The 26600-nt window shown below is 45.6% G+C and overlaps 1 protein-coding gene across 1 annotated transcript in view; it reads left to right on the top strand.

The window, feature by feature from the left end:
• The window catches only part of LOC139278745 (Y+L amino acid transporter 2-like), a 121979-nt gene that overhangs the window by 32994 nt on the left and 62385 nt on the right, over positions 1-26600 (top strand). Inside the window, exons 3-4 of the mRNA XM_070897838.1 lie at positions 10116-10241; positions 22346-22349. Coding sequence (XP_070753939.1) covers positions 10116-10241; positions 22346-22349 — 130 coding nt within the window. The remainder of the gene's footprint in view (positions 1-10115; positions 10242-22345; positions 22350-26600) is intronic.

Here is a 26600-nt window from a genome sequence, read left to right on the forward strand (position 1 = left end):
TGATCTTAGACCTAACCAAGAGGTGGCGAAGATTAAACAGTTTCCCACTAGTTCTGTAGTTTAGTTCCACTCCAGCGTGGAGCTTGTTGACAGTGAGGTGGAGCATGGCAGCGAGGAAGATTGAGAAGAGGGTTGGAGCGATGACGTAGCCCTGTTTGACCACGGTCCGGATGTGAAATGGATCTGTAATGAATCCGCTGGTAAGGATTACGGCCTGCATGTCGTTGTGGAGCAGGTGAAGAATTTGACAAACTTTCAGGGGCATCTAAAACGGAGGAGGACACTCCATAAGCCCTCACGGTCAACAGTGTCAAAGGCCTTTATAAGATCGAAAAAGGCCATGTATAAGGGCTGGCGCTGCTCCCTGCATTTTTTCTGCAGTTGTCGTGCTGCAAAGATCATGTCCGTTGTTCCCCGTAGGGGATGAAATCCACACTGTGACTCAGGGAGGTGCTCCTCGTCCAAAGGGAGAAGACGGTTGAGGACAACTCTAGCGACAACCTTCCCAGTGGTTGATAGCAGGGAGGTTCCCCTGTAGTTGCCGCAGTCGGATTTGTTCCCCTTTTTAAAAATGGACACGATCACTGCATCTCTGAGATCTCCCGGCATGCTCTCCTCCCTCCAAATGAGAGCGATGAGGTCATGTATCCACGCCAACAGCGCCTCTCCGCCATATTTTAGCGCCTCGACAGGAATTCCATCCGCACCTGTAGCCTTGTTATTCTTGAGCTGTTTTATGGCTTTGCCTACCATGTGCAACGTTGGGGTTTCACTGAGGTGATGGCAGGTAGCATGCTGCGGGATGGAGTTGAGAACACTCGAGTCAAAGGCAGAGTCTCAATTGAGGAGATCTTCAAGGTGCTTCTTCCAGCGGGCCCTGACAGCCTCGGTGTCCTTGCTGAGTGTTTCCCCACTCTTGGCCAGGAGTGGGGTGGGGCCTTGGGAGTTTGGACCGTAGGTGGCCTTGACTGCAATGAAAAATCCTCGCATGTCGTGGCTGTCGGCTAGTTGTTGTATCACTTGCGTTTTCTCTATTCACTACCTGTTCTTTAGGTCCCGGGTTTTTTGTTGGACCTCAGCCTTGAGCCATCTGTAACGTTTCTTTTTTAGCTCCCGAGTTGGGTTGTTGCTTGAGGCTCAAAAATGCTCTGCGCTTACGATCTATTAGCTCTTGGATCTCCTGATCATTTTCATTAAACCAGTCCTTGTGTTTTCTGGTTGAGTAACCAAATGTTTCTTCACAGGCACTGGTTATGGCCTGGAGGGCAGACCAAGCGTTGTGGGCATTGAGTATCTCAGGGTCATCAAGGCACACCAGAATGGCTGAGAGACGCTGGCTATATAGGCTCTTAGCTGGGTCTTCAAGTGCCCTGGTATTAACTTTTTTGCGGCACTGCATCTGCTGTCCTCTCTGCTTTGGGGCTATGTTAATATTGATGACGGATCGGATTAGGCGATGGTCCATCCAGTAGTCGTCAGCTCCTGTCATGGCGCGAGTGATGTGCACATCCTTGCGATCCCTGGCTCGGACAATGACATAAGTCCAGCAGGTGCCAGTGTTTGGAGTGAGCATGTTGCCACAATGCCTTGTATTTGTCCCTTTGGCAGAACAGGGTGTTGGTGATGAGGAGTTCGTGTTCTAGACATTTTGTCAGGAGTAGGGCGTCGTTGGAGTTTGATTTCCCTACCTCCTCTCTGCCAAACACGCCTTCCCAGAGGGCTGTGTCTTTGCCGACCCTGACATTAAAGATACCTAGAATCTGTTGCCCATGGGGACGCGGGACAGGGATGTCTTTAGCCTCATCCGTTGCATCGAGTGTTGGGGCGTATACACTGATGACTGGCGCATTGGTTTCGGGATAGGGCAAGGTGAAGGGTCATGAGGCATTCGTTAACCCCGCAGGGAGAGTCTTTGAGACGGCCGACCAGTTCATTTTCGACGGCGAAGCCGACTCCATGAAGGTGGCGTTCTTCCTCTGGTTTTCCTTTCCAGAAAAAGGTATAACCTCCACCATGTTCCTTGAGCTGGCTTTCCCGTGCCTGCCGGGTCTTGCTTTGGGCAGCGATGTCGGTGTCAAAGCGTCTAAGTTCTCGGGCAACTATGGCGGTGCAGCGGTCCGGCCTGTCGCTGTTGGAGTTGTTCATTAAGGTCCTGACGTTCCAGGTCCCGAACTTCATATTAGATGAATGGAAGATGCCTGTGCGTGAGTTCTTTTAGCGTGCGGTGGTCGTTGCACACCAACTATCACACGGGCTTAGCTGAGCAAGGTCTTGGTCCAGTGGCAAGGAGGTCCAAGACTACTGGAGACCAGACACTGTTTTATGAGCCTAGTTGCCTACGGCGAGATGTTGGCCACAAGCTCGGCGCTGAGTAGCGCCCTTGATGATAGGTGGCCTGCTGCTTGGTTGGGGGCAGGCATTGAGAGGGTTAGCGGTCCGCTGGAGTTCAGTGTGGAAGGTCAGGGTGGTCACTGCCATGGTACTCACCACGTGCTGGGGGAGAAGATGTCAGGTCACCAGTGGGGAAGGAGAGGCCGAGTCGTCGCTGAAGGGGAGGAGGCCCAATTGCCAGGCCCAGTGGCCGTCGCTGAAGAAGGCCCAATCTCCACTGGAGGAGGGCCGATCGCCACTGGAGGAGTCCGGTTGTCATTGGGAATGGCCCGATCGAGGGGTGGAGGGTGGTGAGGAAGAAGGCCACCGGAATGGCAGCTCCCTAGGGAGCTCCCCTGCCAAAACAACTTTACCCTCGTCATCTTCCACCATCCGACAACTTTTCACTCTAAACCTGCCCCTCCCACTGTCTAAACTTCCCCTAGCCTTAATAGACACTAATAAGGGGAACATTTTCTTTATAGTTTACTTTAAACCCTAATCCTACAAATCCCACAAATTAGGGCCTACCTCAGGCACGAACCTTCTCTCCAAACATCCATGCCTCTCATTGGCGATGCCAACCAGACTACCAGTGACCGAGCCTCCTGCAACGGCGACCTGGTCCTGGACCTCTTTCTTCGACGTCGACTCAAGTTTCCCACCCGATCCTCGACGATGCCCAGCGAACCAGGTGAGCCTCCGCCCAGGTGATCGGGCCCCTTCCAACCATGATCGGACCCTCCCAACGGCAATCAGGCCCCTCCAACGGCGATCGGACCCTCTACCAACAGCGATCGGACCCTCTCCAACGGCGATCGGACCCTCTCCAATGGCAATCGGACCCCTCCAACGGCAATCGGACCCTCTCCAACGGCAATCGGGCCTCGACCCCTCCAACGAAAAGATTGTTAAGCAAGATAAGGGCTCAAGGGGTTGGGGGTAATATATTAGCATGGATAGAGGATTGGTTAACGAACAGAAAACAGAAAGTAGGGATAAACGGGTCATTTTCCAGTTGGCAGGCTGTAACCAGTGGGGTGCCGTAAGGGACAGTGCTTGCCCCTCAGCTTTTTACAATCTAAATGACTTAGATGAAGGGACTAAGTGCAGTGTATTCAAGTTTACTGACGATACAAAGCTAGGTGGAAAAGTAAGATGTGAGGAGGACACAAAGAGCCTGAAAAAGGACATAGACAGGTTAAGTGAGTGGGCAATAAGGTGGCAGATGGAGTATAATGTGAGGAAAGGTGAAGTTATTCACTTTGGTAGGAAGAATAGAAAAACAGAATATTTTTTAAATGGTGAGAAACTGTTAAATGTTGATGTTGAGAGAGATTAGGTATCTTCATACAGGAAACACAGAAAATTAACAATCAGGTGTAGCAAGCAATTAGGAAGGCAAATGGCATGTTGGCCTTTATCGCAAGGGGGTTGGAGTACAAGAGTAAGAAAGTCATACTACAATTGTACAGGACTTTGGTTAGACTACACCTGGAATATTGTGTACAGTGTGGTCTCCTTATCTGAGAAAGGACATACGTGCCTTAGAGATGGTGCAACGAAGGTTCACTAGATTGATCCCTGGGATGAGAGGGTTGCCCTATGAGGAGAGATTGAGTAGATTGGCCCTATACTCCCTGGAGTTTAGAAGAATGAGAGGTGATCTCATTGAAACATATAAGATTCTGAGGGTGATTGACAGGGTAGATGCTGAGAGATCCTTTCCCCTGGCCAGAGAGTTTAGTACCAGGAGGCATAGGCATAAGGGCGGCTATTTAAGATTGAGATGAGGAGGAGTTTCTTCACTCAGAGAGTTGTGAATTTTCGGAATTCTCTACCCCAAAGGGCTGTGGGTGCTGAGTCGTTGAGTATATTCAAGGCTGAGATAGATAGATTTTTGGACTCTAGGGGCATCAAGGGATATGGAGATCGAACAGGAAAGTGGAGTTCAGGTTGAAGATCAGCCATGATCTTATTGAATGGCAGAGCAGGCTTGATGTTTCGTATGGCCTACTCCTGCTCCTAATTCTCATGTTAAAGTTATAGGGCTAGATTTTCCACTTTTTTTGCATGCTTAACATCTACTTAACATCCATTTTACCGCTGAAATGACATATAATGCCCAGATATCGCCCATTTAGCCACAAAATGGAAACTGACGGGCATTTTTCGGATACTTATCGGCAAGCGTTACTTTCCACATGTGCGTAACGCAGGGAAAAAATAATACTGCCCGCCCACTTTTTTTGGGCAGAATCATCAGAATGGGCAATCCCAATGTCCATAATATCGCCTAGCGTTAGCTTCCACACGGAATTAACGCCGAGATTTAATAATATCGACCACCCACTTTATTTTGTCGTAAAGATCATATTTGCCGAAACTATCGCACAGGAGATCACCCAGCGTCACTTTCACCACCTCGCTCACACATCGCCCACAATATCACTCGCCCAAAAACCGCCTGGAAAAAGTGGAACTAACCGGAACTACTCACAGCGTTATGGACGCCATGTTCTAAATCACATGTCGCATCATTTAAAAGGCTGCTCTGCTTCAACCTCGGGGGAGGTCGGATGTACTCTGGAAGTGTTTGGAGGTGGTGTGAACATCTGAACAAACATCTTTATCATAATGTGAATGATTGGAATTTAATAGGTGTCTTCATCGGGACATTCATTCTTTGTGACCAATCGATGGAAACCAGATAGCTATTGCAATGTAGCCTGTCCTTTCTCACCCTCTCTTGATGACCAATTACATACTGCAGACTCGAGATGGCCGAAGGTACGCTCCACAGCATTATGGGCCCAATGTAAGATGGGCCAGACTGATGAGGAGGACCAGACGTTACGCACACCCCCCTCCCCTCCCCGCAAGTACAGTGAGAAGCAGTCTTAACTCAACTTGTCCGACACCACCTGCCTTCTGAGACTGCGCTTCCATAAAGAGGTTATTGCTGAGATATGCCAGCTCATAAGGGGAGATGTGCAGCCTGCCAGCACCATCAGTACTGCACTATCCGTCGAGGTCAAAGTCACCGCGGCATTGTCGTTCTTTTCAGGCCTCAGCTGGCGACATTTGCGATCTGTCTCAGCATGCCACACATTGCTGCATTAGACAGGTCACTGAAGCCCTGTACGCACGCAGGATGGACTTGATCAGCTTCCCTATGACCAGGGAGGCACAGACTGAGAGGGCTCTAGGATTCTCCAGACTTCCCCAAGATGCAGGGAGCAAGATGCGGGCACCTTTTCAGGATACAGAGGTTTTCAGGAACCGCAAGGGATTCCACTTCCTGAATGTGCAACTCGTTGTCGACCACCAGCAAATTATTATGGCAGTGAATGCTCAATTTCCGGGCAGCATCCATGTTGCTCACATCCTGTGTGAGAGCACTGTATCTGACTTATTTAACAATCAGCACAAGGTCAATGCTGGATGTTTGGTGACAAAGGATATGGCCTCGCCACTTGGCTGATTTCCGCTGCACCCGCGCCCCTCCCCCCGCCCCCCGCGTGACACCCACACCGAAGCCGAGAGGAGAGGCAATACAATGAGAGCCACAAAGCCACTCGCAATATTGTGGAGAAAACCATTGGAGTGCTTAAGCAGCGCTTTAAATGCCTGGACCACTCAGGAGGCAAGCTCCAATACCACCTTGAGCAGGTAGCTCAATTCGTGGTGATGTGCTCCATGCTACACAACTTGGCTATCAAGAGGGGACAAGAATTGCCAGAAGAGTCTGACAGTCCACCTCAGCAGAGAGGAAGAGGAGGACGAGGAGGTGGATGCTGACATCAACCTGAACAATCAAGGTGATGCTGAAGCCATGCCCCGCCCCCCTGTAGACCGTATGAAAGGACCCATGGTGGCATGATAGCTGCAAGACTCTTACGTCAGGAGTTCATCAATAAACGCTTTGCTTGAAAGAACGTTGATGGTATTTACAAGGCTGACACACTGCTGGGTGTGCAGGTCATACATCAATGGTGTGCATCACTTTGCTGACAGTTAAAGTTTAATTTGATTGAAGTTAAGTATAATTCTACCCTTTGATGTTAAGGAATCACCAGCGTGTAACGGTGCAGCTATCTGAGACAATGCGCAACAAGATTTTGTTAAATAAAAAACATTTAAACCGAACATTTGTCTGAAATCAAAAGTATTTCTGTAAAAACCAACCTTCCCCCTGCTTCTCCTCCCCACCTCTACCCCTTCCCCTACTGACTCCAAGCCGCATAGCCGAGGAGCTACTCAGGCGATGCTTCATTGGGTGGGGCGGGGGGATGACAGCTGAACCGCTGCTTAGATGGATATGGGAAAGGACGGTCCCGAGGTTGCTGCTGGCTCTGATGTGTTGTTGGCAATGGGGGTGCGGCACCTTGGGGTGCAGTGCCACGCTCCGGGACCACTGGGAGCCCTCTGCCGCCAGTATTCCTGGCTACCAGCTCCAGGGTCTCCTCCATCCCTTCCATGTTATATATTATTTGTCGGACAAATACTCAGTGCCAACTATGTTCTTGGTGCTTAGTAGGCTTTTTGCTGCTGGTGAATCTCCCTTGTGCCTCCCACAACAGCCAAACAAGCACACACCACAGCCACACGCCTTCAGTCCCTCTCTCTCTCGGTCTTCTCTTCTGCGCATGTCATGATGACCCTTGACCTCCTGAATCGCGGGAATCGAGCGTTGCCATGCCGTTGCTAAGGACGGCGACACTTTAGGCAGAAGGTCAAAGAGATTTAACGCTACCGCCCATTTCATATAGCTCGCGGTAACACCCAATTTCAAAAATGGAGACTAGAGGTTTTGAGAATGGGCGAGAAGTCGGCGATCTGAAAACCCATTTTTACCGCCCATGCCGGAAATACCGCCCATTTTTGGGCGATATACACAAAAGTGGAAAATCTAGCCCATAGAGATTAAAATGAAACAGAAAAAGAGATGCTTATGATAAATGTTATATTCATAATTCAGTAGAGAACCAAGCTGAATACAGAAAGTCCAAAGCAGAACTGGAAAAGAAAGTAAGAGAGGCAAAGAAAGTGTATGAGAATAGATTAGTGGGTAACATAAAAGTTAACCCAGAAGTATTTTATAAACGTAAATAGTAAAAGGAAGAATGGGGCCAATTTGGGATAAAAATGGAGATCTTGTGAAGACAGGGCATGACTGAGTTATGAAGTTAGTACTTTACATCTGTATTCACTAAAAAAGAAGATGCTGCTACATTCACAGTAAAGGAGAAGGTAATAGAGAAATTGGATGGGATAAAATTGATAAAGAGGAAGTACTTAAAAGGTTAGCAGTGCCAGAATTAGAAAAGTTACCCTGTCTGGATGGGATGCATCCTAGGTTGCTGGAGGAAGTAAGTGTGGAGATAGCAGAGGCTCTGGCCACAATCTTTCAATCCTCCTTGGATATGGGGGTGGTGCCAGAGCACTGGAGAATTGCAAATGGAACACCCCTGTTCAAAAAAAGGGAGAGCGATAAACCCGGCAACTACAGGCCTGTCAGCCTAACGGTGGTAGGGAAAGCTTTAGAGATAATAATCTGAGACAAAATTACTTGTTACTTGGAAAAATATCTCTCCAGTGTCTCTATATCCTTTTTATAATATGACGTCCAAGTGTGATCTAACCAAGGTTCAATACAGGTTTAGCATAACGTCACTACTTTTCAATTCTATTCCTCTGAAGTAAACCTCAGTGCTTGGTTTGCTTTTTTATGGCCTTGTTAACCTCTGTCAATACTTTTAGTGATTTGTGTATTTCTGCTCCTAGATCCCTTTGTTCCTCTACCCCATTTAGATTCTTATTTTCCAAGTAATAGGCAACCTCCCTATTTTTCTTACCAAAATGTAATACCTCATATTTATCTGTTGAATTTAATTTGCCAATTATATGCCCATTCTGCAAGTTTATTAATGTCTTGTAATTTGTTGCAGTCCTCTTCAGGATTGGCTATTCCCCCTCCCCCCTCCCCTCCCCCCACCCCAATTTGGTAATCGTCCACAAATTTAGAAATTGTGTTTTTGATTCCAAAGTCTAAATCGTTAATATAAATTGTGAACAACTATGGTCCCAGTATTGCTTCTTGTGGAACACCACTTCCCACCTTCTGCCACTCTGAATAGCTACCCTTTGCCCCTACTCTCTGCTTTCTGTCTTGAAGCCAACTAGCATCCTGACCTTATTCATCAGTCTATTAATGGAAGCCTTTTGAAAATCTAGATAAATTACATGTACTACATTACCCTTGTCGACTCTGATACCTCTTCAAAAAATTCAATTAGGTTGGTCAAGCAAGAGTTTACCCTTTGTAATCCCTGCTGACTTATATTTTTCATTTCTAGATGTTTTATTTTTTTCCTTCAGTTGGGATTCCATTATTTTTCCTACCACCGATGTTAAGCTGACTGGCCTATAGTTCCCCGGACGTGTTCTATCTCCCTTCTTAAATAGAGGTATTACGTTAGCTATCCGCCAATCTTTTGGCATTAATGAATTACTAAATATGTGTAGTAATGCCTCTGCTATCTCTTCCCTAGATTCTTGTTTATGAGTGGACTATATTTTTCCTGGACTCTGTTGAACATCATGGTTAGCCAATATTGTTGTCCATTTTACTTTCCCAAGTGCTATTCTCAGCTCCTCAAAGTCAGCTTTTCTCTAATCTATTACTCTGGTCTTTGTCATACCTATGTCCCTCTCAATTATTATCTTATTATTATTATTAACTTGATTGTGTTCTTTGATGAAGTAACAGAGAGGGTTGATGAAGGTAGTGCAGTTGATATGTATTTGGACATTCAAAAGGTGTTTGATAAAGTACTACATAATAAACCTGTTAGCAAAATTGAACCTCATGGGATTAAGGGGCCAGTGGCAGCATAAATACATAATTGGCTAAAGGGCACAAAGTTGTGATGAAGGGTTAATTTTCAGACTGGAGAGAAGTATACAATGGTGTCCCCCAGGGGTCAGTATTAGGAGCACAGCCTGTTTTGATATATATCAATGACCTGGACTTAGGTATACAGGGCATAATTTCAAAGTTTGCCGATGACACGAAACTCAGAAATGTAGTAAACAGTGATGAGGGGGACATACAGAGACTGGAGAAATGGGCAGACACATGGCAGGTGTAATTTAACGCAGAGAAGTATGCAGTGATGCATTTTGGTAGGAAGAATGAGGAGAGGCAGTATAAACTAAATGGTACAATTTTAAAGGGGGTGCAGGAACAGAGAGGGAGTGTACGTACACAAATCTTTGAAGGTGGCAGGACAAAACGCATATGGGATCCTTGGTTTTATAAACGGAAGCATAGAGTAGAAAAGCAAGAACGTTTTGCTTAACCTTTTAAAATCACTGGTTAGACCCCAGCTGGAGTATTGTGTCCACCACAAGACCATAGAGAGGATGCGGAAAAGGTTTACAGGAATGATACCAGGGATGTGGGACTTCAGTTATGTGGAGAGATTGGAGTAGCTGGGATTGTGCTACTTAGAGCAGAGAAGATTAAGAGGAGATTTAATTGAGGGATTCAAAATCATGAAAGGTATAGATACAGTAAATAAGGAGAAACTTTCCAGTGACAGTGTAATTGTGTAATCAACACCTGATGTAATCAAACTGGATGCATTGAGATCAATACATCAAGTAATAACTTGAATATAAATGTATTGAAAACCCCGCAGTTGCTCCAGTGTTACCTACTTGTACTTCTTTATACCCAGGTTTGCTTACTTTTATAAACTGTGCCCATGTGAGATGGGCAACCAGAATCCAGGATGTGTTCACATTCGCCAAATTCATTAGTCTTGCCATTCTTATTATTACAGGGCTCGTTAAACTGAGCCAAGGTAAGAGACTTATATAGAATGTACAGCATAGAAGCAAGCCATTTGACCCAATTGGTCCATACTAATTTATGCTCCACACAATCCTCCTTCCACCCCTCTTCATCTAGCCCTCTCAGCATATCCTACTATTTATTTCTCCTTCATATGTTTATCTAGCTTCCCCTTAAATGCATCTATGCTATTCGCCTCAACTGGTAGCGAGTTCCACATTCTAACCAAACTCTGGATAACAAAAGCAAAATACTGCAGATGCTGGAAATCTGAAATATAAAAAGAAAATGCTGGAAATACTCAGCATGTCAAGCAGCATTTGTGGAGAGAGAAACAGAGTTAACGTCTCAGATCGATGACCCTTTGTCAGAACTCTGGATAAAGAGGTTTCACCTAAATTTCCTATTGGATTTTTTCGTGATTATCTTATATTTATGGTCCCTAATTTTGGCTTCCTCCACAAGTGGAAACATCTTCTCTACATCTACCCTAACCACCCTTTCATAATGTTAAAGACCTCCATCAGGTCATCCCTCAGCCTTCTCTTTTCAAGAGAAAAGAGCTCCATCCTGTTCAATCTTTCCTGATAGGTATAACCTCTCAAATCTGGTATCATCCTGGTAAAACATTTTTTCACCTCACCTAATGCCTCGATATCCTTTTTATAATATGGAGACCAGACTGTGTACAGTACTCCAAGTGTGATCTCACCAAGGTTCTCCAAGTTTAACATAGCTTTTCAATTATATCACTCTATAAATGCACCACAGTGCTGTGTTTTTTTAATGGCGTTATTAACCTGTGTTGCTATTTTTAGCGATTTGTGTATCTGTACCCCTAGATTCCTTTGCTCCTCTACCCCATTTAAACTCTTATTTTCCAAGAAGTATGTGGCCTCCTTATTCGTCCTACCAAAATGCACTACCTTACATTTATCTGTATTGAAATTTATTTGCCAATTACAGGCCCATTCTGCAAGTTTATTAATGTCTTTTTGTATTTTGTCACAGTCCTCCTCAATATTAACTATACTCCCCAATTTTATGTTGTCTGCAAATATTAAAATTGACTCCGTTGGTAGCACTCTCGCCTCTGCCCTCTCAGCTGAACATAAAAGATCCCATGGAACTATTTTCGAAGAAAAGCAGGGAAGTTTTCTCCGCTGTTCTGACCAATATTTATAACTCAATCAACATCACAAAAATAGAGTATCTGGTCGTTGTCACATTGCTGTTTGTGGGAGTTTGCTGTGCACAAATTGGCTGCCGTGTTTCCTACATTACAACAGTGACTACACTTCAAAAGTACTTAATTGGCTGTAAAGCGGTTTAAGGCGTCCTAAGGTCGTGAAAGCCTTTTAATTGCAAGTCTTTTTCCAATTCCGGAGTCCAAATCCTTTATGTAAATAGAGAACAATAGTCGTCCCAGCGCCGATCCTTGTGGAACACCACTTTCCACCTTTTGCCAGTCTGAGTAAGTACCCTTAACTCCTATTTTCTGTTTTCTGTATTATAGCCAGCCTGCTATAAATTCAGCGACTTTTCCTCTAACTCCACATGTTCTGACCTTATTCATGAGTCTATTATGTGGTACCTTATTGAAAGCCTTTTGAAGTCCAAATATATACATCTACCACATTACATAAGATTGCATAGGATATGTAGCACAGAAACAGGCCATTCGGCCCAACTAGTCCATACTGGTGTTTATGTTCCACTCGAGGCTCCTCCCGTCTTTCCTCATCTAACCCCATCAGCATAACCCTCTATTCCCTTCTCCCTCATATGCTTATCTAACCGCCCCTTAGATGCATCTATACTATTCGCTTCAACCACTCCCTGTGGTAGCGAGTTCTACATTCTCACCAATCTCTGGGTAAAGAAGTTTCTTCTGAATTCCCTATTTTGATTTCTTGGTGATTATCTTATTTTGATGGTCTCTAGTTATGCTCTTCCCCACAAGTGGAAACAATCTCTCCCTATCTACTCTTATCAAAACCTTTCATGATTTTAAAGACCTCTATTAGGTCACCCCTCAGCCTTTTTTCAAGAGAAAAGAGACCTAGCCTGTTCATCCTTTCATAGGGCCCAAGTTTCCACATGATAAAAAACGGGCGCCCCTCCGGCGCCGGAAAAAAAACGAGCGATTCTGGAGCGTTCTGCAGCTCCTTGTCTGTTTGGCGCGGCGCCCAGGGGGGCGGAGCCTACACTCGCGCCGATTTTGTAAGTGGGAGGGGGCGGGTACTATTTAAATTCATTTTTTTCCTGCCGGCAACGCTACACGTGCGCGTTGGAGCGTTCGTGCATGCTCAGTGTGAAAAAAACATTGGCACTCGGCCATTTTTGTAGTTCTTTGTAGCTGTTTAGTTTTTGAACATTTTTTAATAAAAGTACATTGCCATCAGCACAGAGGCTTCTTGTAGCAGTGAGAAGGGTGCAGGGAGCCTCAGAAAGTTGAGGCAGCCGTTTCCCGACGACCTCCCTCTTTTGCCGTCGGGAAATGGCTCCTCAATTTCTGAGGCTTCCTGCAGCCTTCTCCCTTCCCCCCGCCCCCGGTGTTCGGTCGGCTCCCTCCCTCCCTCCCTCCAACCCCGCGTTCGGTCGGCTCCCTCCCTACCTCCCCGCATTTGGTAGGCTCCCTCCCTCCCGCGTTCGGTCGGCTCCCTCCCTCCTGCCTGCGTTCGGTCGGCTCCCTCCCCCTTCCCCTACCCCCCCCCCCCCCCCCGCGTTCGTCGGCTCCCTTCCCTTTCCCCCCCCCCTCCCCCGCGCGTTCGTCGGCTCCCTTCCCTTCCCTCCCCACCCCCCCCACCCCCCCCCGCGTTCAGTCGGCTCCCTCCTCCCCCCCCCCCCCCGCCCGCGTTCGGTCGGCTCCCTCGTTTTGTGAGGCTTGCTGCACCATTCTTCCTGGCTGAAGCACTTTCACACAGGTCGGAAGATGGTTTATTTAATCTTTTCTTTGCTTATAAATGTTTATTCAGGTTGGATTTATTTGTATAATATTTGTATAAGTATAAATAAGGATTTATTGTAGAATTTAATGAGTTCCCTTCCGCCCCCCCCCGCCCCTCGTTCTGGACGCCTGATTTGTAACCTGCGCCTGATTTTTTAAATGTGTAGAACAGGTGTTTTCAGTTCTACAAAAATCTTCACTTGCTCCATTCTACTTTAGTTTGGAGTACATTTTCACTGTGGAAACTTTCAAATCAGGCGTTCCAAAGTAGAACAGTTCTACCTGACCAGAACTGCAGAAAAAAAAATGTGGAGAATTGCAAATTCTAAGATAGTCCATTCTCCACCAGTTGCTCCTAAAAATCAGGCGCAAATCATGTGGAAACTTGGGCCCATAGAAATATAGAAAATAGGTGCAGGAGTAGGCCATTTGGCCCTTTGAGCCTGCACCGCCATTCAATGAGTTCATGGCTGAACATGCAACTTCAGTACCCCATTCCTGCTTTCTCGCCATACCCCTTGATCCCCCTAGTAGTAAGGACTACATATAACTCCTTTTTGAATATACATGTACAAAAGCAAAATACTGCAGATGCTGGAATCTGAAATAAAAAGAGAGAATGCAGCATCACAAAACCCTATGGTTATGTGATATGTGTAACCTCGTATTTCTGGTAACATCCTTGTAAATCTCCTCTGCACCCTCTTCAGTGCCTCTATATCCTTTTTATAATATGGTGACCAGAATTGCACACAGTACTCCAAATATGGTCTGACCAAGGTTCGATACAAGTTTAGCATAGCTTCACTACTTTTCAATTCTATCCCACTAGAAATAAATCTTAGTGCTTGGTTTGCTTTTTTTATGGCCTTGTTAACCTGTGTCAATACATTTAGTGATTTGTGTATTTGTACTCCAAGATCCCTTTGCTCCTCTACCTCATTTAGATTCTTACTTTCCAATAATATGTGACCTCCCTATTTTTCTTGCCAAAATGCAATGGCCCAGAAATTCCAGCCTCTGTATCCATACAGAGTGTGTACGGACCCGGGAAGGCATCGCAAAAGCCGGTTTTCAGAGCACAATGTGCATGCACTGAAAACCGGCTTTTCTGATCTGTCAAGCTAGAGCAGGACAGATCTTCCGTATCTTCATAGCCAGGACATTCGCATGGGCAAGATTGCGTTAATTACCCATATCTTGCCCAATGGATGTCCTGAAAACTCTTACACCTTATAAAAGCAGGCGCATAGCCTACTTTTACAGGTGTAAGAGTTTTAAAATACACAAAAACATAATAAACTAACATTTTATTGTTAAAACCGCTCCCCACTACAGTAAGTTTATTTTAAACCATAATTTTTTTTTACATTTTAAATGGGGAAAATATATTTTTTACAATACATAAATAACTTTAATTTAAATTAATAAAAATATGTGATGTAATTTTTATTTTTTATTTGTATTTTGGGTGTTTGGGGGGGGGGGGGGGTTTCCCCATTTTTATGAATGAGTATATACTTTACCTGGATTAGCTGCCCAGAGCCATGTGACTGCAGCTTCAGCCCTGCGGACGTCCCGACGTGCACGCGCTCTGACACACAATCAGTGGAGGCCTCAGGACAGAGATCTCTCGTGGGCACAGCAGGTTCAGGTAAGTGGGCATCTTTTTAAACTTTTTTATCCGATCGCCGGCAGGAAGCAGCAATCCCTCACATTTATCTGTGTTGAATTTCATTTGCCAATTACATTTGATATTACCCTTGTCTACTGTTTCTGTTACTCTTCAAATAATTTTATTGGTCACGCATGACCTTCCCTTTTAAAATCCATGGTGACTATTCTTTATTATATTTCCGGTTTCGAGATATTTTTCTATTACATCTTTGAGTAAAGATTCCATTATCTTTCCTACCACCAATGTTAAGCTAATTGGACTTGGAGTTCGACTTGTTCTTTCTCCCTTTTTAAACATAGGAATCACGTTAGCTGTCAGCCTCTGACATTCTAATACATTTTTATACATATGTAATGGCGTCTCTGTTTTATATTCACTAACTTCTTTTGATATGCATGGGTACAATCCATTTGGACCAAGGGTTTTATCTTCTCTAAGTTTGATTAGTTTATCAATTATCTCTCCCACCTTTCTATCTTAAATGTCTTTATATCTTTTTTGATCTCTTTTAATGTCATGTCCCCTGGCAAATACTGAGGCAAAGTAATTATTCAATATTTCTGCCTTTTAGCTGTCATTACATGTGAGTCTATCTTGTGCATCCCTTATATCTACCCTGTTTTTTCTTTTGTTATTTACGTGACTATAGAATACTTTACTATTCACTCATTTTATAGATTTTCTTACATATTTTTTCCTCCACTTCCCTTCCACTCTTGGGTGTCCATGTTCTAGCTTGCACCTTGTCCCCTTCACCCATCACCCCAGTGCTCGTTGACCTACATTGGCTCCCGGTTAAGCAACGCCTCTATTTCAAAATTCTCATCCTTGTTTTCAGATCCCTCCATGACTTTGCCACCTCTCTATCTCTGCAATCTCCTTCAGCCCCTCAACTCCCCTGAGATATCTGCATCCCTCAAATTCTGCCCTCTTGAGATTTTAAACGCTCAACCATTGGAGGCTGTGCCTTCAATTGCCTAGGCCCTAAGCTCTGGAACTCTCTCCCTAAAGGACACTTTATTTGTTTCACCTAAAGCTCTGATTGGGTCCCTTGCTGACAAGTCCTGATTGCTGACTGATCCCCTTAGAGGTTAAGACACAGCTAGCAGTTTCTCTTTGTAAAGTGTAATTCGAGCCATTCTGAGTGCCGTCTCCAACAGAACAGAGCTCACTTGGAACAGACAGGGCTCATTCTCAAGGGTTAAGACCTTACATAAGAACATAAGAAATAGAAGCAGGTGTAGGCCATTTGGCCCCTTGAGTGTGCTCCGCCATTCAATAAGGTCATGGCTGATCTGATCTTGGCCTCAACTCCATTTTTCTGCCCTCTCCACGTAGCCCTTGCCTCCCTTGACGTTCAAAAATCTGTCTATCTCCACATTAAATATATTCAATGTCCCAGCCTCCACGGCTGTCTGAGGTAGAGAATTCCAAAGATTCACGACCCGCTGAGAGAAGAAATTCTTCCTCATTTCTGCTTTAAATGGGTAACCCCTTATTCTGTAGCTATGTCCCCTAGTTCTAGATTCCCCCACGAGGGAAAACATCCTCTCTGCATCTACCCTGTCAATCACCCTCAGAATCTTATATGTTTCAATGAGATCACCTCTCATTCTTCTAAACTCCAGAAAGTATAGGGCCAATCTACTCAATCTCTCCTCATAGGACAACCCTCTCATCCCAGGGATCAATCTAGTGAACCTTCGTTGCGCCATTTCTAAGGCATGCATGTCCTTTCTCAGATAAGGTGTCCAAAATGTGCACAGTGCCCCCTTAGAATCTTATAAGATCACTTCTAAGTCTTCTAAACTCCAATGAGTATAGGCCCAACCTGCCTTTCTTCATATGACAACCGGTTCATCTCAGGAATCAACCTCGTGAACCTTCTCTGAACTGCCTCTACTACAAGTATATCCCTCCTTAAATAAGGAGACCAAAACTTTACGCAGTAATCCAAGGCCCTGTAGAATTGTAACAAGACTTCTCTACTTTTATATTACATCCCCCTTGCAATAAAGGCCAACATTCCATTTGCCTGCCTAATTACTTGCTGTACCTGCATGCTAACCTTTTGTGTTACAAGCACCCCTAGATCCCTCTGTACTGCGGCATTTTGTAATCTCTCTCCATTTAAATAATAATTTGCTTTTTTATTTTTCCTACCAAAATGGATAACCTCACATTTTCCCACATTATACTCCATCTGCCAAATTTTTGCCCACTCACTTAGCCTGTCTATATCCTTTTGCAGAATCTTTGCGTCCTCCTCACAACTTGCTTTCCCACCTATATTTGTATCATCAGCAAATTTGGCTACATTACACTCAGTCCCTTCATCCAAGTCATTAATATCGATTGTAAATAGTTGAGGTCCCAGCACTGATCCCTGTGGCATCCCACTAGTTACAGTTTGCCAACCTGAAAATGCCCCATTTATCCCGACTCTCTGTTTTCTATTAGTTAGCCAATCCTCTATCCATGCTATTATATTACCCCCAACTCCGTGAGCTTTTATCTTGTGCAGTAACCTTTTATGTGGCACCTTATCAAATGCCTTCTGGAAATCCAAATACATGACATTTACTGGTTCCCCTTTATCCACCCTGTTCGTTACATCCTCAAAGAACTCCAGCAAATTTGTCAAACATGATTTCCCTTTCATAAAACCATGCTGACTCTCCTTGATTGTATTATGATTTTCTAAATGTTCTGCTACTACTTCCTTAATAATAGACTCCAGCATTTTCCCAATGACAGATATTAGACTAACTGGTCTATAATTTCCTGCTTTCTGTCTTCCTCCTTTTTTAAATAAGGGCATTGCATTTGCGGTTTTCCAATCCATTGGGACCTCTCCAGAATCCAGGGAATTTGGGAGATTACAACTAATGCATCCACTATTTCTGCAGCCACTTCTTTTAAGCCCCTAGGATGCAGGCCATCAGGTCCAGGGGACTTGTCCACCTTTAGTCCCATTAGTTTGCCTAGTAGTTTTTCTCTCGTGATAGTGATTGTTTTAAGTTCCCCTCCCCTAATAGCACCTTGATTATCAATTATTGGGATGCTTTTGGTGTCTTCTACCGTGAAAACCGATACAAAATATTTGTTCAAAGTTTCTGCCATTTCCCTGTTTCCTATTGTTAATTCCTCAGTCTCATCCTCTAAGGGACCAACATTTACTTTAGCTACTCTCTTCCTTTTTATATACCCGTAGAAGCTCTTACAATCTGTTTTTATATTTCTTGCTAGTTTACTCTCATAAGCTATCTTCTCTCTCTATCATTCTTTTAGTCATCCTTTGCTGGTCTCTAAAAGTTTCCCAATCCTCTGGCCTTCCACTATTCTTTGCAACATTGTATGCCTTAGTTTTCAATGTGATACCATCCTTTACTTCCTTAGTTAGCCACAGATTGTTCATCCTTCTCTTAGAGTCTTTCTCACTGGAATATATCTTTGCTGAGAGTTATGAAATGGCTCCTTTTCTACTGTCTTACCCTTTAATCTATTTTCCCAGTAACCTTTAGCCAACTCTGCCTTCATACCTTTGTAATTGCCTTTATTTAAGTTCAGGACATAGTTTGAGACCTAGCTTCCTCACCCTCAAACTGAATTTGAAATTCTTCCATTCTATGATCACTCTTCCCAAGAGGATCCTTCACTACGAGATCATTAATTACTCCAAGCTCATTACACATTACCAGATCTAAAATAGTCTGCTCCCTGGTTGATTCCACAACGTATTGTTCCAAGAAACCATCCCGCATATACTCTATGAACTCTTCCTCAAGGCTACCTTTGCCAATTTGATTTGTCCAATCAATATGAAGATTAAATTCGCTTCTCTCTTCTCCCCCTGGTCTTATAAGGGGCGCTGTTCCACGGAGTTGAAGAAAGCGTGGCTACACTGCAGCTGCAACTGTGGGGTATTGTGCATGCGCAGAAGGGAATGGCGTGCACGTGCAAAATGGGGCGGGTCCAACCATGCATATGCGCAGAGGGACACAACAATGTTCATGCAGACAATCACTTCATTCCCTAAACCGCTCCACCTCGCTAACTCTCTTTCCTCTTTTAAGATGCTCCTTAAAACCCACCTCTTTGACCAAGCTTTTGATCATCTGCCCTAATTTCTTATGTGGTTCAGTGTCAATTTATTGTCTTCTAACACTCCTTAGGATGTTTTACTACGTTAAAGATGCTGTATAAATACAAGTTGTTGTTGTTGTAGGTGGTCTGTAGAATGCCCCTCCAATGTGGTCAATCCCTTCCTATCCTTTATCTCAATGTATATGGATTCGTTAATGCTAGTTATGTCCTTTTTGTTCTATTGCCATTATATTATATGTAATTGGAACAGCTATCCCAGCCCATCTTCTTCTTTCTGTGTCCTTTCTATATATGTTATATCTTGTAATATTTAACGCCCAGTTATGAAAACAGAAAATGCTGGAAATACTCAACAGTTCAGACAATGTCTGTAGAGAGAGAAACAGAGTTAATGTTTCAGGCTGATGACCTTTCATCAGAACTGAAATAAGTTAGAGCTGTACCAGTTGATAAGCAAGTACGGAGGCAGGGAAAGACGGGAGGATGGAAAGAACAAAACCTGTCATAGGGTGGAAAACAAAAGTGATTAAATGACAAAAGGGATGATGGTGTAAGGCAAAATGGGGTGGTAATGGGTCAAGTACAGAAACAAAAGTTGGGTCTAGAGGAGCTGTAAATAACAAGGCAAGGAAATCTGCTGATTATCACCTACTGCCCTCCCTCAGCTGATGAATTACTCCTCCTCCATGTTGAACACCACTTGAAAGAAGCGCTGAGGGTAGCAAGAGCACAGACTGTGGGTGAGGGACTTCAGTGTCCATCACCAACAGTGGCTTGGTAGCACAACTACTGACCGAGCTGGCCAAGACCTGAAGGACATGGCTACCAGACTGGGCTTGCAGCAGGTGGTGAGAGAACCAACTGGGGGAAATAAACCTTGACCTTGTCCTCACCAATTTATGTGTCGCAGATGTATCTGTCCATGACAGTATTGGTAGGAATGCCCACCACACAGTTCTTGTGGAGACGAAGTCCCGTTTTCACACTGAGGACACGCTCCATCATGTTGTGTGGTACTACCACTGTGCTAAATGGGATAGACTCAGAACAGATATAGCAGCTCAAAACTAAGCACCACAATCTGTAACCTCACTCTACCATTGCAATAAAGCCAGGGGACCAACGCTGTTTCAATGATGAGTGTAGAAGAACATGCCAGGAGCAGCACCAGACGTACTTTAAAATGAGGTGCCAACCTGGTGAAACTACAACACAGGACTACATGCATGCTAAACAGCAGTAGCAGCGTGCTATAGACAGCTAAGCAATCCCACAATTAATAGATCAGATCAAAGTTATGCAGTGCTGCCGCATCCAATCATGAATGGTGCTGGACATTTAAACAACAATTAATGGGAGGAGCAGGTACATGAACATGAACATGAACATCCCCATCCTCAATGGGGATGCACAAGATGTGAGTGCAAAAGGCTGAAGCATTTGCAACCATTTTCAGCCAGAACACACAAGCAAAATACTGCGGATACTGCAAAATACTGGAATCTAAAATAAAAACAGAGAATGCTGGAAATCTCAGCGGGTCAGACAGCATCTGTGGAGAGATAAACAAAGTTAACGTTTTGGGTCAACGACCCTTCATCAGAACTTCAGCCAGAAGTTCCGAATGGATGATACATCTTGGCCTCCTCCTGAGGTAACCATCATCACAGAAGCCAGTCTTCAGACAATTCGATTCACTCCACGTGTTGTCAAAAAATGGCTGAGCGCATTGGATACAGCAAAAGCCATGGGCCTTGACAACATCCCGGCTGTAAACTTGTGCTACAGAACTAGCTGCGCCTCTAGTCAAGCTGTTCCAGTACAGCTACAACATTGGCATCTACCCAATAAAGTGGAAATTACTCAGGTATGTTCTGTCCACAAAAAGCAGGACAAATGCAATCCGGCCAATTACCGCCACATCAGTCCACTTTCAATCATCAGTAAAGCGATGGAAGGTGTCATCAAAAGTGCCATCAGGCGGCACTTACAAGCGGGAAATTATTCAACCTCCATCGCCTCCAGTCCAGATCGAAGGCTGTTCCAACCTCTGTCATCGAGTTACAGTATGCAGACGATGCTTGTGTTTGTGCAAACTCAGAGACCGAACTACAAACCATCGTTGACACCTTCACTGAAGCGTGCGAGAGTCTGGGCCTTACATTAAACATCCGTAAAACAAAGGTTCTCTACCAATCTGCCCCCGCCACACAGTACTGCTCCCCAATTATCAAGATCCATGACGAGACCTTGTAAAATGTGGACCACTTCCCATATCTTAAGAGCCTACTATCAGCAAGGGCAGACATCGATGACAAATTCAAACACGACCTTCAGTATGCCAGTGCAGCTTTCGGTCGCCTGAGGAAAAGAGTGTTCGAAGACCAGGATCTCAAACCCGGCACCAAGCTCATGGTCAACAGAGCAGTAGTGATACCCGCCCTCCTATATGCTTCAGAGACATAGATATGTACAGTAGGCACCTCAAAGCACTGGAGAAGTACCACCAACACTGCCTCTGCAAAATCCTGCAAATTCATTGGCAGGATAGACGCACCAACATCAGCGTTCCCTCTCAGGCCAATATCCCCAGCACGGGGCATTGACCACACCTGATCAGCTCCAATGGACGGGCCACATTGTCCGCATGACCGATACTAGACTCCCGAAACAAACTCTTTTCCAAGCTACGTCATGGCAAGCGAGTCCCAGGAGGACAGAGAAAATGCTTCAAGAACACCCTCAAAGCCTCCTTGAAAAAAACGTAACATCCCCACTAACTCTTGGGAATCCCTAGCCCAAGACCGCTCAAAGTGGAGGAGAAGCATCCGAGAAGGCACCGAACACTTCGAGTATCTTCGTCGGGAGCACAGTGAAGCCAAGTAAAAACAGTGGAAGGAGTGTACAACAAATCAAGCACCCCACCCACCCATCCCTCCAACCACCATCTGCCCAACCTGTGACAGAGACTGTAGATCCTGCATTGATCTCATCAGTCACCTTAGAACTCATATTAGTGTGGAAGCAAGTCATCCTCGACTCTGGGAGACTACCTAAGAAGAACAGAGACTTACCAATACCTGGCTCACCAATGCTCAGTTTGGGTTCCATCAGGACCACTCAGCTCCAGACCTCATTACAACATTGGTCCAAACTTGGACAAAAGAGCTGAATTCCAGAGGTGAGAGTGACTGTCCTTAATATCAAGGCAACATTTGACCAAGTGTGGCATCAAGGAGCCCTAGTAAAATTGAAGTAAATGGGAATCAGTGGCAAAACTCTCCACTGACTGGAGTCATACCTAGCACAAGGGAAGATGGTTGTGGTTATTGGAGGCCAGTTATCTCAGCCCCAGGACATTGCGGCAGGAGTTCCTCAGGGTAGTTTCTGAGACCAAACCATCTTCAGCTGCTTCATCAATGACCTTCCCTCCATCATGAGGTCAGAAGTGGGGATGTTCGCTGATGATGGCAGTGTTTAGTTCCATTTGCAACTCCTCAGATAATGAGGCAGTCTGTGCCCGCATGCAGCAAGACCTGGACAACATCCAAGCATGGGCTGTTAAGTGCCAAGTAACATTCGCACCAAACAAATGCCAGGCAGTGACCATCTCCAAGAAGAGAGACTCTAACCACCTCCCCTTAACAATGAATCACATTACCTTTGTCAAATTCCCCTACCATTAACATCCTGGGAGTCAACAGTGACCATAAACTTAACTGGCCCCGCCATATAAATACTGTAGCTACAAGAGCAGGTCAGAGGCTGAGTATTCTGTAGTGAGTGATTCACCTTCTGATTCCTCAAAGCCTTTCCACCATCTACAAGACACAAGTAAGGAGTGTGATGGAATATTTACCACTGGATGAATGCAGCTCCCAACACCACTCAAGAAGCTCAGCACCAGCTAGCCCGCTTGATTGGCATCTCATCCACCACCTTAAACATTTACTCCCTCCACTTTTGGTGCACCATGGCTGCAGTGTGTACCATCATTGGATGTGGGCACTGCTGGCAAGGCCAGCATTTATTGCTTATCCCTAATTTCCCTTTAGAAGGTGATGGTGAGCCACCTTAGTTAACCCTTGCAGTCCATGTGATGAAATGAGAGAAAGATGCACTGCAGCAACTCGCCAACGCTTCTTCGACAGCACCTCCCATACCTGCGGCCTCAACTGCCTAGAAGAACAAGGGCAGCAAGCACCTTGAAACACCACCACCTCCATGTTCCCCTCCAAGTCACACACCATCCTGACTTGGAAATAATATCGATATTTTTTCATTGTCGCTGGGCCAAATTCATAACCTAACACTACTGTGGCAGGACCTTTAAACAAGAGTGTTTGAAGACCAGACCCTCAAAACTGTCACCAAGCTCATGGTCTACAGGGCCGTAGTAATACCAGCCCTCCTGTATGGCTCAGATGTAGACCATGTACAGTAGACACCTCAAGTCGCTGGAGAAATACCACCAACGATGTCTCCGCAAGATCCTACAGATCCCCTGGGAGGACAGACACACCAACATTAGCGTAAGCGTCCAGGCCAACATCCCCAGCATTGAAGCACTGACCACACTTGATCAGCTCTGCTGGGCAGGCCGCAGAGTTCGCATGCCAGACACGAGACTCCCAAAGCAAGCGCTCTACTCGGAACTCATCCATGGCAAATGAGGCAAAGGTGGGCAGCAGAAACGTTACAAGGACACCCTCAAAGCCTCCCTGATAAAGTGCGACATCCCCACTGACACCTGGGAGTCCCTGGCCCAAGACCGCTCTAAGTGGAGGAAGTGCATCCGGGAGGGCGCTGAGCACCTCGAGTCTCGTCGCCGAGAGCATGCAGAAATCAAGCGCAGGCAGCGGAAGGAGCGTGCAGCAAACCATCTCCCCACCCACCCTTTCCTTCAACTACTGTCTGTCCCACCTGTGACAGAGACCGTGGTTCTCGTATTGGACTGTATAGCCACCTAAGAACTCATGCTAAAAATAGAAACAAGTCTTCCTCGATTCCGAGGGACTGCTTATGATGATGATGAGTACCTTTATCACATGGACTGCAGCGGTTCAAAATAGCGGCTCTCCATCGCCTTCTCAAGGGCAATTAGGGATGGGCAATAGACGCTAGCCTTGCCAGTGGTGCCCACATCCAGTGAATGAATCCAGACTTTCCTGCATCTTGCAAGCTACCATTGCCTGTGTGTTTAAATGTAAAAGCACAAAGCTGGCTTTCCTCTCTTTTAGCAAGGACAATCACAGAACATCAGCTTCCAACTAGAGTATCAACATGTAAAATAATTAATGCAAAGTGGTGCTGAATGTTCTGTAACTATGTTTAAATGTTCAGGTTATGTATGTAACCCTTGGCAACCTGTATCACACCACCACCAGAGGGCCTACCTGTTGGAGTCCCAAGAGATCCCAGCATCCCTTGGGAGCAAGGTATATCAGCAGGCCTCCCACGTTGTACCAGCACTCTGGAGTTTAATTAAAGGAGCTAAGGTCACATTTACAACTGAGTACTGTATGCAATGAGTATCACTTTATTATGAGCATAACAATTGGCGACGAGGTAACGAACAACCATGCGAAAATGCAAAGAACTGTTGGTATCCTGGAGAGATTCTCAGAAGGGAATGATTGGGAGGCTTTCGTGGAGCGACTCGACCAATACTTCGTGGCCAACGAGTTGGAAGGGGATGAGAACGCTACCAAACGAAGGGCGAGAGCGATCCTCCTTACCGTCTGTGGGGCAACAACCTATGGCCTCGTGAAGAATCTTCTAGCTCCGGTGAAGCCAACAACCAAATCCTATAAAGAACTGTGTACGCTGGTCCGGGAGCACCTAAATCCGAAGGAAAGCGTTTTGTTGGCGAGATATCGGTTCTACATGTGTCAACGGTCGGAAGGACAGGAAGTGGTGAGCTATGTCGCCGAACTAAGGCGCCTTGCAGGACGTTGCAAATTCGATGGATTCCTTGAACAAATGCTAAGAGACTTTTTTGTGTTTGGCATTGGCCATGATGTTATCCTTCGCAAACTACTGACTGTTGAAACACCGAATCTGAGCAAAGCCATAACGATAGTCCAGGCATTTATGTTCACCAGCGATAACACCAAACACATTTCGCAGCGAGGTTTCGGCTAGTACTGTACACAAAGTAATGTCGTTTTCAAGCAGGAATGCATATGGCAGAACGTACACGCCGGCAGCTGCACGACCTTAGATGACCCAGAGTCCGCCATCAATCATTAATGCGAGGCAGTTAACACCTTGTTGGCGCTGTGGAGGTGATCATCAGGCCCATCAATGCCACTTCAAACACTATGTGTGCAAAGGCTACAGAACAATGGGACACCTCCAGCGAATGTGCAGACGCGCTGCAAACCCTGCAAACCACCATGTTGCCGAGGAAGATTGATCCATGGTGGATCAAGCTGAACTAGAGACTCGAACCGAGGAGGCAGAAGTGTACGGAGTATACACCTTCACCAAGAAATGTCCACCGATCATGTTAAAAGTTGAACTGAACAGAATTCCAGTATCCATGGAACTGAACACGGGTGCAAATCAGTCTATAATGAGCAAAAAGGCCTTCGACAGGCTGTGGAGTAACAAGGTACGCAGGCCCAAGCTTAACCCCATTCACACCAAGCTAAGAACTTACACCAAAGAGCTGATCCCTGTTATTGGCAGTGCAGAAGTAAAAGTCTCCTATAATAGAGCAGTGCACGAACTCCCACTATGGATTGTGCCAGGGATGGCCCCACACTGTTCGGCAGAAGCTGGCTGGGGAAAATTCTCTCGAACTGGGACGACATCTGAGCGCTTTCGTCTGTCGACGATGCCTCATGTGCCCAGGTTCTGAGCAGATTCCCGTCGTTGTTTGAGCCAGGCATGGGAAGTTTCTCGGGGGTGAAGGTGCAGATCCACTTGGTTCCCGGTACCCGGCCCATCCACCACAAGGCACGGGCGGTACCATATATGATGCGCGAGAAAGTGTAAATTGAGCTGGACAGGCTGCAGCGAGAAGGCATCATTGAGCCGGTGGAGTTCAACGAGTGGGCTAGTCTGATTGTTCCAGTTCTCAAAGGCGACGGCACGGTCAGAATTTGTGGAGATTAACCGTTTTTCGTTACAGGACCAGTACCCACTACCCAAGGCAGACGACCTATTTGCGACCCTGACTGGAGGAAAGACGTTCACCAAGCTGGACCTGACCTCAGCCTACATGACGCAGGAGCTGGAGGAATCTTCGAAAGGCCTCACCTGCATCAACACGCACAAAGGTCTGTTCATCTGCAACAGATGCTCATTTGGGATTCAGTTGGCCGCGGCAATTTTCCAATGGAACATGGAGAGCCTGCTAAAGTCGGTTCCGCGCACCGTGATCTTCCAGGACAACATACTGGTCACAGATCGGGACACCATCAGACACTTGAAGAATCTGGACGAGGTTCTAAGTCGGCTAGACCGCGTGGGACTCAGGTTGAAACGCTCGAAGTGTGCTTTCCTCATGCCAGAGGTCGAGTTCTTAGGAAGAAGAACCGCGGCAGATGGCATCAGACCCACCGACGCCAAGACGGAGGCCATCAAGAACGCGCCAAGACCACAGAACGTGACGGAGCTGCGGTTGT

This window comes from Pristiophorus japonicus, chromosome 13 (genome assembly GCF_044704955.1).
Source record: "Pristiophorus japonicus isolate sPriJap1 chromosome 13, sPriJap1.hap1, whole genome shotgun sequence".
NCBI lineage: Eukaryota > Metazoa > Chordata > Chondrichthyes > Pristiophoridae > Pristiophorus > Pristiophorus japonicus.